The 16,607-nt window shown below is 34.5% G+C and overlaps 1 protein-coding gene across 3 annotated transcripts in view; it reads left to right on the top strand.

The window, feature by feature from the left end:
• The window catches only part of LOC121974995 (MLO-like protein 9), a 125,397-nt gene that overhangs the window by 88,137 nt on the left and 20,653 nt on the right, over window positions 1-16,607 (top strand). For all 3 annotated transcript variants that reach the window (XM_042526326.1, XM_042526327.1, XM_042526328.1), the window contains exon 14: window positions 13,176-13,236. In XM_042526326.1, the coding sequence (XP_042382260.1) occupies window positions 13,176-13,236 (61 nt within the window). The remainder of the gene's footprint in view (window positions 1-13,175; window positions 13,237-16,607) is intronic.

A 16,607-nucleotide genomic window follows, 5' to 3' on the forward strand; every position in this document is an offset into this window, starting at 1 on the left:
TTATATTACATTGAAAAATTAAATTTATTTAAAAGATTCAAATTTATTTTAATTTTTTAATCATTTATAAAATATTAAAATTATTTATAGATTTTTAAATTATTTTAAAATTTTAAAATATTTTTATTTATAAAATTAATTTAAGATTGAATTTTGAATAAATTACAAATTTCAAAGTTTTTAATTGAAATATTTTTATTTTTTATATTTCTAATAATAAATAATAATAATATCAATTTATATGTCATAATTATATTAGTTAATTATAACTTATATAATAATTAATTAGAAATTAGATATATTTTAAATAATATATTACATATTTATGTATATAATTTTAATTTGATTTTTAATAAATTACAAATATGAATTTAAAATTTAAATAGTTTTATTATTAATAAAAATAAATTTATATATTATGATTATATTAGTTAATTAACAATTTATTTAATTAATATTAATTTATATATATATATATATATATATATATATAATCGTTTATATAATGATTAATTATTAATTAGAAATTATATATATATATATTAAATAATACATTATATAATTATATATATAAATTTTTATAAAAATTTAATATAACACTGTTGTAATTATAACAGTTATAACATATAAATAAATCTTTTATTTTAATATTAATTTATATTGAATTCTTAATAAAACCTTATTTACTTGCGTGAATTGTGATTTTTGTCGATTTCGCCGTCTGCCATCCCCTCTTCTCGTGATCTCGCTAGCGATTCAAACCGTAGCATCTCTTCAGTTTCTCTACTTAAATTGAAAATTTACTATAGTACCTGCCGAAGAAATGTGATTGTCGCCTCGCCGCCTTGCTGCCTCGCCACTGCTACTGAGCAATTGCCCTTGCTGACACTGACCTAATCTCCCTCGCTGATGTTTCCAGGTAAGCCTTCATTGTTTATATTGTATTTTTTTTCCCTGATTAAAGTGATCTCGCGATCGACAGAAGGAATCAAATGGATTCCTTCTGTCGTGCACTGTGCCACAATTGGACGCACGCGATGACGATCCGAACTTCTTGCTCGCGTGCTGTGTCGGTTGCGTGCCGATGTCGGTCCCCCTTCGGAATTGTAAAAATTGTGAGTTTAAGGCGGAACGGTTCGGTATTTTAAACCATGATTCTATCAACCTTTGACTTTTCTTTCATAAGGAAAACTAAGTGAGTCGTGTATGATCATCTACAAATATCACAAACCACCGAGTCCTATTAATATTTTTTATTTGAGAGGGTCCCTAAAATATCACTGTGAATTAATGTGAATAGTTTTGATGGGCAGTAGCACACTTAGATAGATAGAGCATGTGTGTTTAGCGGTTGACAAATCTCACATTTAAACAATTTTGAACTTTTATTGATGACTAAGTGAGGGAATAACCTTTCAAGATACATAAGGTTTGGATTACCTAAATGATAGTGCCATAACATAACTTCACTATCTTTATTGGTACTTGAATTAATGACAGACTTAGGTCAACTTACAGATAGACATTAAGTTGTACTCAAGTTTAGGGACACAAATCATGGATTTGAGAGTAATTTTGCATGAGAGTTGAATAGATCTAGTCCCAATCACCGTGATAGAGAACCATCGGCAATACATACAGTAATATTGGTGTGACAATTAATAATCATGAAAGAGGGACTCATCTATGGTCATATGGTTTGATGCTCTTAAGTCAATAATCCAATGTTTTGAACGTTTAGCCCACACTGAGAATACAGAACATAAGTTACCTACTTATGCATGCATGTTGGTGACGAGAAGAGAGATATTTTCAGAGTTTCCAAATTTGATTGGAATGAGAAGATACTTTAGAGGTAAAGCTAGATTTTTTGATTTCCATGCCGTATTTGGCCATAGAGGAAGGCCAGGAATGGAGGCTAGTTTTTTTCAGAGAACCTTGCTCTGATACCATGAAGATTTTTTAGGAAGAATGATCTTATTTCTCATTACTTCACGAATAATACATTCTTTACATGACTGAACATTCCTAAAAAAAGGAAGGAAATTACTATTAATTATCATCCTACACTTTAGGTATCCCATATAAAAGAAATCTAGATTATAGGATAAAATCTAGATTATCTAATATAGGAAAATCCACATTATCCAATATAGGAAAATCCAGATTATACGATAGATGCCAGATTACAAGAAAATCCAGATTTAATTCTAAATAGGCTAACTTTGTGGGAAATTCAACACTATTATATAAGGAATTCATTTTATTTATTTATTGTAGCATGAGAAGTCACACCTCTTTTAGAGCACAGAATCAAAACATATATTATGAGTGTTACATTTATTATCTCCTTAATTTGGTACGGTAATAATTCAATCCCTTTCACATGAATCAAAACTCTATAGTATAAGTGTTGAATTTATTATCTTATTAATTTAGTTTGGAAAATCATGTAGCTCCTTTAGAGCATATAGCCGAAGCTCTATGGTATAATTTCTTTGTTACTTTATTTGTTAGCATTATTTTGAACTTTAATTCAGAGTTCTTAAAAAGGTGCAAACAAAATAGATATACAACTATGGATATAAAAGGACATGTAATATGCGAGAAAATTGTCTAACAATAAGAGCTTGGATGCATTATATCTAGGGCTGTAAATGAACCAAACGTTCGTGAATAAGCTTGATGTTCGACTTGGTAAGTGTTTGTTTATGTTCGTTCAATATACACGAGATCAATTAAATAAACAAGCTTGAACAGCTCGTTAAATTAAACAAACAAGTTTGAACGCATATGTGTTTAGCTCGTTAATGTTCATGAACAACGTTCGTGAACAATATTCACAAACCATGTTCATTAATAAAACTCTTATAAATATTCTAAATAAACAAAAAAATAAAATAAAATAAATAAATAAGTTTGAATTATCAAGCTCAATAATCAATTAAATAAGTAAAAGTTTCAAACAATTAAACAAGCTTGAATTGAGAGTTTGATAACATCTAAACGAACCAAGCCCAAAACAAGCTTGAATTAAGAGCTCGATAATATCTAAACGAACCAAGCTCGCCAAACTTCAAACAAGCTCAAGCTTATAAAAAATAAATCAAGCCAAGCTTGAACAATCATTTCAAAAGCTTGGTTCATTTTAAGCTCGGTTACCTTATCAAACAAGCTTAAACATCCTAATATTCGGCTCGGCTCATTTATAGCCCTAGTTATATCATCCTTCTTCTAACTATAGTTGTCAAAAGCGCGAGGCACAAAAATACACTTAAAGGTCTTGGGGCTTAAAGTGCAAAGTAAAGCGCATGCTTTACGAAAAAAAAGCGCAATAAACAAAATATTTTCAAAAAACTAAAAATAAATAAGTCTTTGAAAATGTGAAAAATGAAATGTCTCAAAATAATCATCATCTTCATCTTCATTGTCCAAATCTATGTCATCAGCTCTATCACTTAATTTGTATCCATCAGTATCTTCTTCTTTAGTTTCATCATCAAGGTTGATCTCTTCATCTACAAGACTAGTTCGAGCTAAAGATGACTCGAGCTGATGATGCTCCTTTTGAAGTAGATGTGTTTCGAGATCCAAAGCCATTCGTACTTTCACCAACCCCAGACGCTCGTGCTATATCACTCCAATGTAAATCTTCACCTTCATAGATAAAATCATTATCATCATCTTTATCACTGTCATCCAATTTTCCCAACAACTATTTATTACTATCATCTATCTCTCTGACAAAGCAATAGGATTGATCTTATCTCGCATACCATATCTTTGCCTCAAAGCTCTGTTATACTTGATATATACCAAATTATTTAATTGTTGAGATAACCTATTTCTTTTCTTAGAATGTATCTGCCAAAAAATTAAATAATAAGAAGTTAAGTCCATAATATAAATTTTAATATGTATTATAAAACTCCAACTTATATGTTCAAAAATATTCACAGCCTGAAGAAGAGCATGTGAGGTTCAAAGTCTTCATTGCAAATATTTTTAATTTAGGTGTTGATGTGTCATAAGAAGATCACCAATCAACTTGAGACACAAAAACATATAAGATTAACTTTATTACCATCCGATATTGATATTGCACAACATATTATTTACGGATTTACCTATTGATTTTGAAGTTCTTTGTCTGATAGCCATTGGAAAACCAAAAAATCCTACTTGTATTTTTCCAATCAATTTGTAATTTTATCTTGTAAATCCTCACATCTAACAAATCTAGATATGCACTTTTACAAACTCGTCATCACTTCTGCATCATTTTCTATGTTAGGGATTGAATAAAAAAACTCTAGATTTAAGAAATATTCGGTTGCATGTAAAGGTCGATAGAGTTGAACGTTCCATCTTTTGTCATTGAATTCAAAAACGCTACGTTATTTCAGTGATAGCTTCTTTGGCTCTGTCCATTGACTCATAACTATAACCCATTGGAATCCTTTTTTCATTGTCTATCAGTAGGAATACTTTCACCAATGGGCTGCCAACTTTTAATGCAAGAATAATATTTTTTCCAAAAAGAAGACATCAATATCATTTCTATTACACACTTTCTAGCCGTCTCTTCAAAAAATTGATTATTTGCCCACTTTTAAGATGTAAACATCTTTCTCAGATTTTCTTATTGTATGTGAAACCATTTTAAAGTAAAAAAAATAGTTGTGAAACATGTCTTTGCAATTTTTACCATGTCTCTTTGTCCACTAAACTCCCTCATCATGCTCAATACTTGTGGTCTGTTGTAAATATAATCATTCACCATCAACGCCTGTCTATGCAATTTTCTAAGATGAGAATTTTGAATATATCCTCGAGCAATAAATCTAAATAATGAGCTGCACAGGTTAAGTTGTTGCCATGTGACCAAAAGGTCACGGGTTCAAATCTTGGAAATAGCCTCTTGCAAAAAGCAGGGTAAGACTGCGTACAATTGATCCTTCCCCAGTACCTCGCATGGCGGGAGCTTCATGCACCGGGCTGCCCTTTTTAATGAGCTGCACAGGGAGTATAGTACAAGTGTGGAAATCGGTTTTCCAAAAGACGACATGAAAAAACAAAGTAAATTTCATCAAAAAAATGGAAATATGATCCAATTCTTAATTAAAAGTAATATAAATTTAAAATATTATTTGCACTAACATTGCAACGTGCATTATCTATTATAACCTACATTATCTATTATAACCTGAACCACATTCTTTTCTCCAATTAGATACACAAATTTAGAAAGTAACTCAAACATCTGTCACTATGTAAGAATAGCCTGAAACATCAATTGATTCAACAAATACATTTCCTTTAGGACCTTTTATCAAATAGTTTATAAGATTCCTGTCCTTTTTATCCGTCCACCCATCTGCGATGATTGTGCACCTAAACTTAGTATGATCTTTGTGGTATTTGAGAAGCGAGATCGTATTTGCCAACTCCTTCAAATACTTAACCCTCACTTCATGATATGATGGAGGTTTCATCCCCGATATAAATTTCCCAATAGCTTCAATACAAGGCTCAAAAGAATCATATTTAACAACATTGAAAGGAATTCCAATACATACATCCATGTAGCAAATTTCTCAACCGTAATATCTTTTAACTTCTTTTTATTTTCATCAAATTGTCCTTTATTTTTTACACGTCTTTGTTTGACAATTTCAACATCTTTTATAAAATAAAGATTAATAGTTCATGTTTGTTTACACTTTTTACCTTTCAGTTTAGTTTGAAGATTACCTTCATATTCTTCCAAATCTTCCAAATCAGCAATATCATCAGAATGAGAAATATCATCCATTTGATTATTCAAATTACTCTTTTTTTTTGCATGAACTATCTAATTTTTTCTTTAATATACTTGGGACATTTCGGATATGCTTTCATATTTCTATTGTCCCCGACTAAATATAGCTTATGTCGATAAATCTCGCCATTTGTTATTTTACCAACAAAAATACAACTAATAATATTTAGATTTTTAGTATCTGAAAATGTTGCATAATTCCAAGAAATATCCTTCGAGTTGATGGAATTGTTGTATTTAACATAGTTAAGACAACTAAAATTAATAATAAACAATCAATAAAAGATATACAAAACACTTAAAAAATTAACATGGATTAAGACAACTCAAATCAATAATAATCACAATTGAAATCAATAATAATCACAACTGCAACTCAAATCAATAATAATCACAACTGAAATCAATAATAATCAATCAATACAAAAAAAAAACAAAACAGTAAAACAAAATAACAAAAAATAGGATTCTTACCAATATTCAGGAAGCAAATAGGAGAGGAAAATGATAGAAGATACGATGGCAACCAATAGGACGGGAGGTGGTGAGAGGCGAACAGGAGGCAAAGGGCCAGAGGCGAGAGAAGATGGATCAATTTAGTGAGGGTTTAGGGCTTTAAGCTTTTCACCTTTCTTTTAATTTAATAATAGGGGTAGAGTGGAAATCACACTTTGAAAGTGTGATTTTCACTCCACCAAACTTTTTATAAAAAGGAGAAAGTTGACTTCTCTAAAGTGCAAAAGTGCATGCCTTGCGCTTTAAAGCGAAGCGCGTGCTTTAGAGACCTCGTGCGCTTTCGAGGTCTCTAAAGCGCAGGGCTTGCGCCTCGCGTCGCTTTGTTCTTAAGTGAGCGAAGTGCTCGCTTTTGACAATTATGCTCCCAGCCCCAATGAGCCTCTGAGCCTCGAGCTAAGCTAACTTAGTTGTGCCAAGTTAACCAATGTAACTCAACTGCATTGAGTCACAAGCTTCATGAACTCTATGTTCATCCTACCAAGTCCCTATAAATTTCATGCACATATAAACATAGGCGAAAAACCCAACCTAAAATCATTTTTCAGACACATCAAGATATCTTCTTCGAATGACCACTTAGGGTATGATTGCATCAACACAACCCCCAAAGTATATTGATCCCGAGTTAAGTAACTATGAGAATCCCAGGTTTTAATAATGAGTCACATTTAATGATTTTTTCTTTAACATTTCCACCTACTTGCTTGTTTAAGCATAACCATGCTTGTAAAGGTGTGATAACCTGTTACCATCCAATACAAAAATATGGTATGTACTAGTCTTATCCAAGTTCAAAATCTCACGCCATGCTAGAATTTTAGAGTATAACTAGAATGATACTACTCTAGTGTTGTAAGAGTGTTTCGATATATAGTATCAATAGAGAATTGGAGGAGAAAGGAAGAAGAACATGAAAATAAGAAAAGAACATAACTATACACCTAACTTGAGACTTTATGTCTCATTTTGAATGGTACAATTTTGACAATGTATTATAATACAACAATCAAGTCTTATCCCACTAGGTGGAGTCGATTATATGGATCCTCCTACGACATTAAGCTCTATCCTCTATATATCATCTATATTTAAATCAATTGTATCTTGTTTTATCATTACTAACCAGATCTTCTTTGGTCTTTCTCATTCTCGTTTAATGTGCATATTTGTTATATTTTCATATTGTCTAACTAAAGTATTTATTAGTCATTTAAGTGCATATGCATATATCATCTTAAAAGCATCTCTCGGAGTTATTCCTTAATAGGCGTAATCATAACTTTCTTTTAATATTCTCATTTCTTATCTGTCCATCCTCATACGTCAGCACGTTCACCTTTCATCTCTGCAACTTTTATTTTTTTTATTTGTGTGTTCGAGTCCTAGCCTAACATTCAACTTCATATAAAATCGAAAGTACATCTGTTATTTTATAAAACTTCCCTTTTAAGTGTTAGAAATCTTTTACGATCATAACAAACATTATTTCAATTCACATTAACGAGTTTTATAACATGTCAAGGGATGTCAAGGTATTAGTATGACATGATACTCATATAATTGACACAATCATATTGGAAGTTATCATAGTTAATTCATCTTGATGAGTTTTATAGCATGTTAAGGGGTGTTGTGGGTGTTAGTACGACATAATATTGATATGATTGACATAGTCATGTCAAAAGTTATCATAAATAATTCATTTTGATGAGTTGTCAGGGGGTGTTAATATGGCATATACTCACTAATATGACTGACGCAATCATATAAGAATTTATCGTGTGCTTGTTGGATTAGGATGTTGTTGTGGTAGCGGGGTGAATACCAAAATTCGCTTGTAGTGTTAGTGTTCTACAAGAAATAGTGTGATGGAAATAAAGAACACAACTGGAAAATCAAACAAGAGTGATGCCTTCAATTTACATGGTCCATAGTCCCAGGCTGCTATGTCCACTATCTTTTTGCTCTTCAGTTGATCATTAGAGGTAGAGAAACCTCTTACAATCGGTTAATAAAAATAGGAAATACAAGTAGAATAAAAGATAGTGAAGGGTTAAGAAAATTGTGTGGGCATGACTTTCATATCAATGCTTGCTCTTCTCACAAACCCTCAAGTCCTATTTATAGGTATTGGCTCGAATCTTCATGTTGGTTGATCTAGCGACCATCAGTCTATTGCTTGCCAGCTATTAGTCTAATGATCTTTACATCTTATTCATATCAAGTGGTTGATCTTTACATATTCGACTCCATTTGAAATTATTATTGTAGCACTAATCGACTAGTCTAAATTATCATTCGACTCCATAGTGCTTTTCATATTCGACTCTTGGATATTCTATGCTCTTTCAATAAAATTCAGTCAATTGCCTCTCGATTGAGAAGTATTATGTTTCTTCGAATTAACCTCAGTTGACCAGTCGAGTTGATTGGACAACCTTTTGTTCGTTTCACAAGGTTTAATATCAATACCATTAGTCAATTGATCCAACCATAATACCCCAAACAGATCTCTAACTTGGGGCATATAAATATTTGGATCATTAGTTGACTAAATCTCACCATCAATCCATTGTCATTTGACTGTGATCAGTCCTAAGGTCGAGTCTACCTAAGTTACTGTCTACCCTTTGTCCCTTGGATAGAGGTCACTCCACTCATCTTTCTTAGAGTATCTTCAAGTCTAGAGGTGTTCCACCATTAAGTTGCGTCCCTTAGATGCTCTGAGCCCTCGGCTCCCTCTTAGCTATCCTTTGTGCCTTTGCTTACGTAGATCTCCTACTTGACTGGTCATGCTATAATGTTTCTTGTCCCGCGGTCTCTAAGATGTTCATGCCATCCTTTTCTAATCTTGAGTCGTCGAGCTATCAAGCCCCTTGACTTGTATGCTTAGTAGATCCTGCATAAGTTAACACATCAAAAATGCATCAAACCTAACTTAAACCCTTTGCTCAAGTTATAAAAACTCATCACAAGAGTAGAAGATGAAAGTTCCAATAGTGCCAACTAGAATCGAGTTTCGGTAATTTATCAGAACGATATTTTTTGACCGTGCTACCTAGCATGATACTAAATTTCAAACCATGTTCTTATTGCGATGTCAATGTCCAATCCCAACATTAATACAAATAGGGAACACTATTATTTTAATGTATCCTTAATGATTGCTCATTAGTATAAACTACTATTTGGAATTTTATTATGATCTTCATATTATGCAATATAACAAAATAATGAATAATTTATCAAATTTTGCAATTATGACATATAATGAACTATTTAGATATGATACATAACAAAAGTCTATAGAATATGACTGTCTTAAGAGTAACTTATTCGGACACTCCGGAGCTGGAGGGGGTGAATAGCTCGTCTCACTTCGTCGAAGATGATTTGCAACGGATAACCTTAAAGCGAACTCCTCCAACGCTTACATAAAAGATTTACTACTACCTCAAGATGAGGTGACTAAGCCAAAGATCCACACATGAACACACTCTCCACTATCAAATACACTCCTTAGAAACACTCCGGAGGTGGAGAAACCTCGTACAACTCAAGAATAAGAATACAACTCTAAACAAGAAGTAAATGTAAAAATACAAATGGAAAACCTTTTTGTTTGACCGGTGAAAAGTGTTCGGTCCTCCATGACCCACTTGGACTTCTAAATATCAGATGCCCGGTCAGCTTTGACCCACCTGGATTTCTACACACTTAGCCTCACTTATGAGGGCTTTTCACCACCTGAGTTCATTCACCAGGATTTTCCTTTGCCTAGCTTCACTCACTAGGGCTTTTCACCTGACTTCACTCAGCAGGATTTCCTTCTGCCTAGCTTCACTCATTAGAACTTTATACCTGACTTCACTCACTAGGATTTCCTACTACCTAACTTCATTCACTTTCCAACTGCGTGACTTCACTCATCAAGACTTTTCCCACTACCTAGCTTCACTCACTAGAGCTTTCCAACTGTCTGACTTCACTTACAAGGACTTTTCAATCTGCCTAGCTTCACTCACCAGAACTTTCCCCACCAAGTGTTCAGTCAACACTGATTTACTTGGATTTTCATCTTCTGTCGACCTTCCCATTGGTCTTGCCTTTGCCTAATCTCCAGTTAGGACTTCTCAGTTAATTATCAGGTCAACCTTGACCTTATTGACTTCTGGTCAAACTTTAACCATCAATCTTCATATGGACAATTCTACCTGCAATCTTCATACATTGTCAAACATCAAAATTCAAGTGTCCAGTCCTCCATGACCCACTTGGACTTCCAAATATCAGATGTCCGGTCAGTCTTGATCTATTTGGATTTCTATGTGTCTGGCTTCACTCACCAGAGCTTTTCACCACCTGGCTTCACTCACTAGGATTTTCCTCTGCCTAGCTTCACTCACAAGGGCTTTTCACCTGATTTCACTCATCAGGATTTCCTTCTATCTAACTTCACTCAGTAGGGCTTTCCAACTGCCTGATTTCACTTATCAGGATTTTTTTCTACTGCCTAGCTTCACTCACTAGAACTTTCAACTGCTTGGCTTTACTCACCAGGATTTTCTAATCTGTTTGGCTTCACTTACTAGGACTTTCCACACTAAGTGTCCGGTCAACACTGACCCACTTGGATTTTCATCTTTTGCCAACCTTCCCATTGGTCTTGCCCTTGCCTAACCTTTAGTTATTGTAGGATCGTAAAGCGCTAGAGGGGGGATTGAATAGCACTCGTGGCTAATTTGTTCGTTTCGTAAATACCCAACGGAATATAGAAGTAAACTAAAAACAATCGTTAGCACTTTTGGTTACTTAGTTCGGAGCTTGTGTCGACTCCTATTCCAAGGCCTGCACGTAAAAGTGCTTTCGGTGGGCAATCACTATAAATTCCCAGAATTACAAGTACAATAATTAAATGCAGTAATGGAAATTATACTGTCAACTAAGAATAGAGAATTTAAAGCTTTCGGTCATCGGAGTCGAGTTACGGCTTTGTTGGATCGTTTTGTTAGCAGCACACGGAAGAAGATCGTAAGTTTTTGGGCTGTTACTATGCATCTGCTTGAACTAGGCTTAAATAGCCCATTGAGGGCGCCTCCAACCTCCATAGGAGGTGCCTTCAGTCCCGAGTCAGCCACGTCGATAAGCTCCGCGGCGTTCGCTGCTTATCCACCCAAAGGTGCCAAGAAGCTCCATGGAGGGCGCCTTCCATCCAGCGTTCAAGGTGCCTTCGCTCCTTGCTACGAGGCTTTCATCCAAGGCACCCGAGGCGCCTCCAAGCTCCATAGAGGGCGCCTCGAGTACTATTTATCCGAGGCTTCCTTTGGGCAACTTCATTCCTGCAAGGCATATTAGTCCACAAACAAAGTATACCCTGTAAAACCAAGTTAGCATAATAATATAAGATAAATACAAGTATTTGATAGTCACCGGACTATCCGATTCTGACTTCGAGTTTCATTGAAATCTTAGGTCGAACCGATGCCTACTGTTCCCTCTTTGGAGAACGCATCTTCACCTACTCCTTTCAGGAGAAGTTACCTGTTGACCTGTCCTCCAAGAGAAGTTACCTGTTGCCAGACCTGTCCTCCAGACCGACTGGACTTTTGCTTAGTGTCTGAGGCTTCCGGTCTTCATGTTGGACGCCCACTCAACGACTCGTCCAGACTTCCATTCGGTTCACGACACCAGAATTTCAACCTAGAGTCCCCGACTCTAGGATTTTGCCCGAAGCGCTCGACCCGTCAAGACTTTCTGCCTAGAGTTACCACCCCCTAGGACCTAGGGTTACTGCCCCATAGGGTTTTCCACCTGCCTAACCACAATTAGGACTTTTCATTACCTAGGGTCACCATCCCTTAGGACCTAGGGTTACCACCCCCTAGGGTTTTTCACCTGCCTAGAATCCACTAGGACTTTTGCGTAAGAACATTTAGGACTTTCCTGCAATCTCATTCAAACTTATTAGATCACAAATAACGTTAACTTTGAACCCTTTGACATAATCAAAACACAGGTTCGATCGTCTAGTGCTTCCCGCACCAACAGTTAGGACTTCCCAATCAATTATCAGGTCAATCTTGACCTAATTGACTTCTGGTCAAACTTTGACCATCAATCTCTATATGGACAATTGCACCTGCAGTCTCCATACATTGTCAAACATCAAAAGTCAAATATCAAGACTCAAGCTTGAGCCAACTCAAGTTTAGTTAACCTGGTTAGGGAAAATTGCACCAATACAACAATACAACTTCACTAGTATAGACTATCCACACAACACCTACCTAATAATTATGGTAATCAATTCTTAGTGAATCCAGATTGACCCATCATTTTGGACTCAACCCAATTCCTTCAATTTTGATCTCAAATTAGCCTCCACCATGGTCTTAGCTTAGTATTGTTGCCTCTTTGTCTGACTGCTACTAGTGTGATCCAAGGCTAAACAAATTTTACCAAACCATAAATGATATGTTATGCAGCGTATAAGTTAAATGTTAACAAATTATATGTTAATTAAAAAATTTACATAATAACATATATCCTTCATAGAAAACCACTGTCCTGTATTATAACTTTGCATCCTTATCTAACAGCCTGAACCTATTTCCAAACTCACTTAAAAAATTGAACTTTGATTATAATCATGAGGTGACAAAGGGAAAAATTCACTTTCTGAAATGATTGTGATAATATTTTATACTCAGATATGGATATCATATTTTTTGGTACAGGAATAGTATTCTAGTGCTTATTATCTATGAGAAGGTATGTGGCTAGCTGGTTTTTCACTTCTGCTCTCAGTTTATTTTTGATTTCTCTGATTTTTATGCAGAGTCATAGTCCAAGTTCTGTGCAGCTATACTACACTTCCTCTGTATGCACTTGTATCTCAGGCAAGTTCTTTATCTGGCTTAGCTTTTAATCTGGAGTAAACTTATTTCTAAGAGAATCATAATTTTGCAAAGTGCTGAGAAAATAAATACCAGTATCACTAGATGACCTTAATGTTACAGTGAAACTTCTGATAAACTTCTTGTTATGGCCTATGCCAATTATTTCAAATGATTGAAGGGGCATGTTGCATAAATTGTGATGCAAACTGTTGGAAATAAGGAAATGTCCGAAACCTTTTTCTTACATGTGATTATGAATTATGATGCAAATTCAGTAGTCTGGATTGCTCTCCCATAGCCCACACAAGTGATCCTTCTTCCAAGAGACCTTCAGAAATGCAACGTAACTATGCATCTTATTGCCAATGTTAGCTTCTGCCTCTCTAATTTTATAGTGGTAACTGTGGACAATTAATGGTATAAAATAGAGTGAAATATATCAATCATTTTCATGCCATGGGCATTCTCGGGTATGAGAAAGTAGGATGATGTCTTCATTATGATGAAGAGTTCTTCAGATTTAGTGGAATAATCATGTTAGATGAATCCATTATACCCTGAATGTAGAAAAATATTCCGAGATGTCTGTGATGGTCATAGATTGGACCACAAAGAAATTAGAGTACGTTGCTTCGGGTGGAGGGAGGAGGGGGTGGTAGGCATTGTACCCAACAAACTATATTCATTTGAGGATATTTATAAGAAAGGATTATACATACGTGTAAATGGATTTAATAATATGGTTGTGCAAATTTTATGATTTAAAGTATTGTATTGTGTGAGTCAATATAGAATGAATTTGTTGTTTTGCACGTTGACTAGTATGACACTACCTTTGATATAATACTAATGGAAACTAAGAGAGAAGAGAGAGGGGAGAAGGAGAGGACGATTATGAGGTGGCGAGTGATGGTAGTGGGATGACTAGCGATGGGAAATGGGCAAGTGCTGCTAAAGAGGCGACGAGTAGTAGTAGTGAGTGGGCGGGCATTGTTGGAGGGGCTCGGATGGTGGTGGGTAAATGGGCTGCGACAAGCAGTAGCATCATGCGGTGGCTGCAAAAGGGGTTGAAGGTGGATGACTATTGCAAGAGGGATGCGGGAGGAAGAGGTTGAAGGCTACGGGAGAATAAAAGAATGTGGAAAGTGCTTAGAAAATAAATATCAGTATCACTAGATGACCTTAATGTTACAGTGAAACTTCTGATAAACTTCTTGTTATGGCCTATGCCAATTATTTCAAATGATTGAAGGGGCATGTTGCATAAATTGTGATGCAAACTGTTGGAAATAAGGAAATGTCCGAAACCTTTTTCTTACATGTGATTATGAATTATGATGCAAATTCAGTAGTCTGGATTGCTCTCCCATAGCCCACACAAGTGATCCTTCTTCCAAGAGACCTTCAGAAATGCAACGTAACTATGCATCTTACTGCCAATGTTAGCTTCTGCCTCTCTAATTTTATAGTGGTAACTGTGGACAATTAATGGTATAAAATAGAGTGAAATATATCAATCATTTTCATGCCATGGGCATTCTCGGGTATGAGAAAGTAGGATGATGTCTTCATTATGATGAAGAGTTCTTCAAATTTAGTGGAATAATCATGTTAGATGAATCCATTATACCCTGAATGTAGAAAAATATTCCGAGATGTCTGTGACGGTCATAGATTGGACCACAAAGAAATTAGAGTACGTTGCTTCGGGTGGAGGGAGGAGGGGGTGGTAGGCATTGTACCCAACAAACTATATTCATTTGAGGATATGTATGTATAAGAAAGGATTATACATACGTGTATAATGGATTTAATAATATGGTTGTGTAAATTTTATGATTTAAAGTATTGTATTATGTGAGTCGATATAGGATGAATCTGTTGTTTTGCGCATTAACTGGTATGACACTAGCTTCGACATAATACTAATGGAAACTAAGAGAGAAGAGAGAGGGGAGAAGGAGAGGACGATTATGAGGTGGCGAGTGATGGTAGTGGGCCGACTAGCGATGGGCAACGGGCAGGTGCCGCTAAAGAGGCGACAAGTAGTAGAGTGAGTGGGCAGGCATTGTGGGAGGGGCTCAGACGGTGTTGGGTAAATGGACTGTGACAAGCAGTAGCATGGTGCGGTGGCCACAAAGGGGTTGAAGGTGGATGACTATTGCAAGAGGGATTCGGGAGGAAGAGGTTGAAGGCTATGGGACAATAAAAGAATGTGGAGAGAAGAGGAAAAGAAAATGAGAATAATTCCTAATCTTTTAAAAATATTTTAATTTAATTAAATGTTATTAAACTATATATAAATTTGATTTAGTTTTGAACTAACCAAAACAAATTCAAATTGAGTCTAATTTCAATCCACTTGATTAGAATTAGTATGTCTATCTAATAGGCTCTACCTAACCCTACTTTAATTTTCATTCGATGTCTAAGACTTATCTTGATTAGTATCTAAAAATTTAAAAAATTAAATATAAAAATTAAATAATATAAAATTTGATATCTAATATTGGCATTTTTTTTGTGTTTACATCAAAAGATTATGTGAGCAAACAAGAAAAGTGATTTAGCAAGATCATTCTTGTATTCATTTGTATGTTCTTAGGTTTCATTCAAATTCAAGAAACAATTAGAGTTGATACAATACTTTAATTAAATAAAAAATTATTTAATTAAGTTAAAAAATAATTTATTTATCTTACTATCACTATTTCTAATTTATTTCATTAGAATACATTTCAGTAGAATTCATGATAATTACAATATATATGCAACGAATAGATGAATTATTTTTTAAAAAATCTATTAAATACAAATTTAAATTTGGCTTTATTAAAAAAAATTTAAAATGATATTAGAAGATCAAACTTTTTATCAAATGCTTGTGGACTTATTTCAAATCACATAAAAATATGCATTCATTTCAAACAAAATTGAATCCTTAACTAGTTCCTTTTGAGCCAAATTAGTTTAAATAACTAGTCCCTTTTTAGTACTCATATCAGTGTTTGAGTTTGAAACATGAGTCTTGAAACCTTTAGGTGCTTGTCTCATTTATGTAGGCCCCTTATCCAGCTTGAATTGATATTTTGATTTATGAGTAGTCAACTTAAAACTTCCAACTTCAGTTAAGGGTTACAGGAGATGCTTTTATGTTTGTATATTTGGTAATAATTAGGATTTCTAGTTAAGTTGGAGGCATCCTCAGTATAGTTCCATAGTAATTATTTATCATAAGTCAGAGCAACCCTTAATTTGTTAGGTGATACATTAAGTGCTTTATCTTTCTCACCGAGGTGGATGAAGCTTTGATAGTTGGAGCTCACTTAAATCTAACTTCACCACGAGAACAACTTCAGGTTCTTAGCAAT

This window comes from Zingiber officinale, chromosome 4B (assembly GCF_018446385.1).
Source record: "Zingiber officinale cultivar Zhangliang chromosome 4B, Zo_v1.1, whole genome shotgun sequence".
NCBI lineage: Eukaryota > Viridiplantae > Streptophyta > Magnoliopsida > Zingiberales > Zingiberaceae > Zingiber > Zingiber officinale.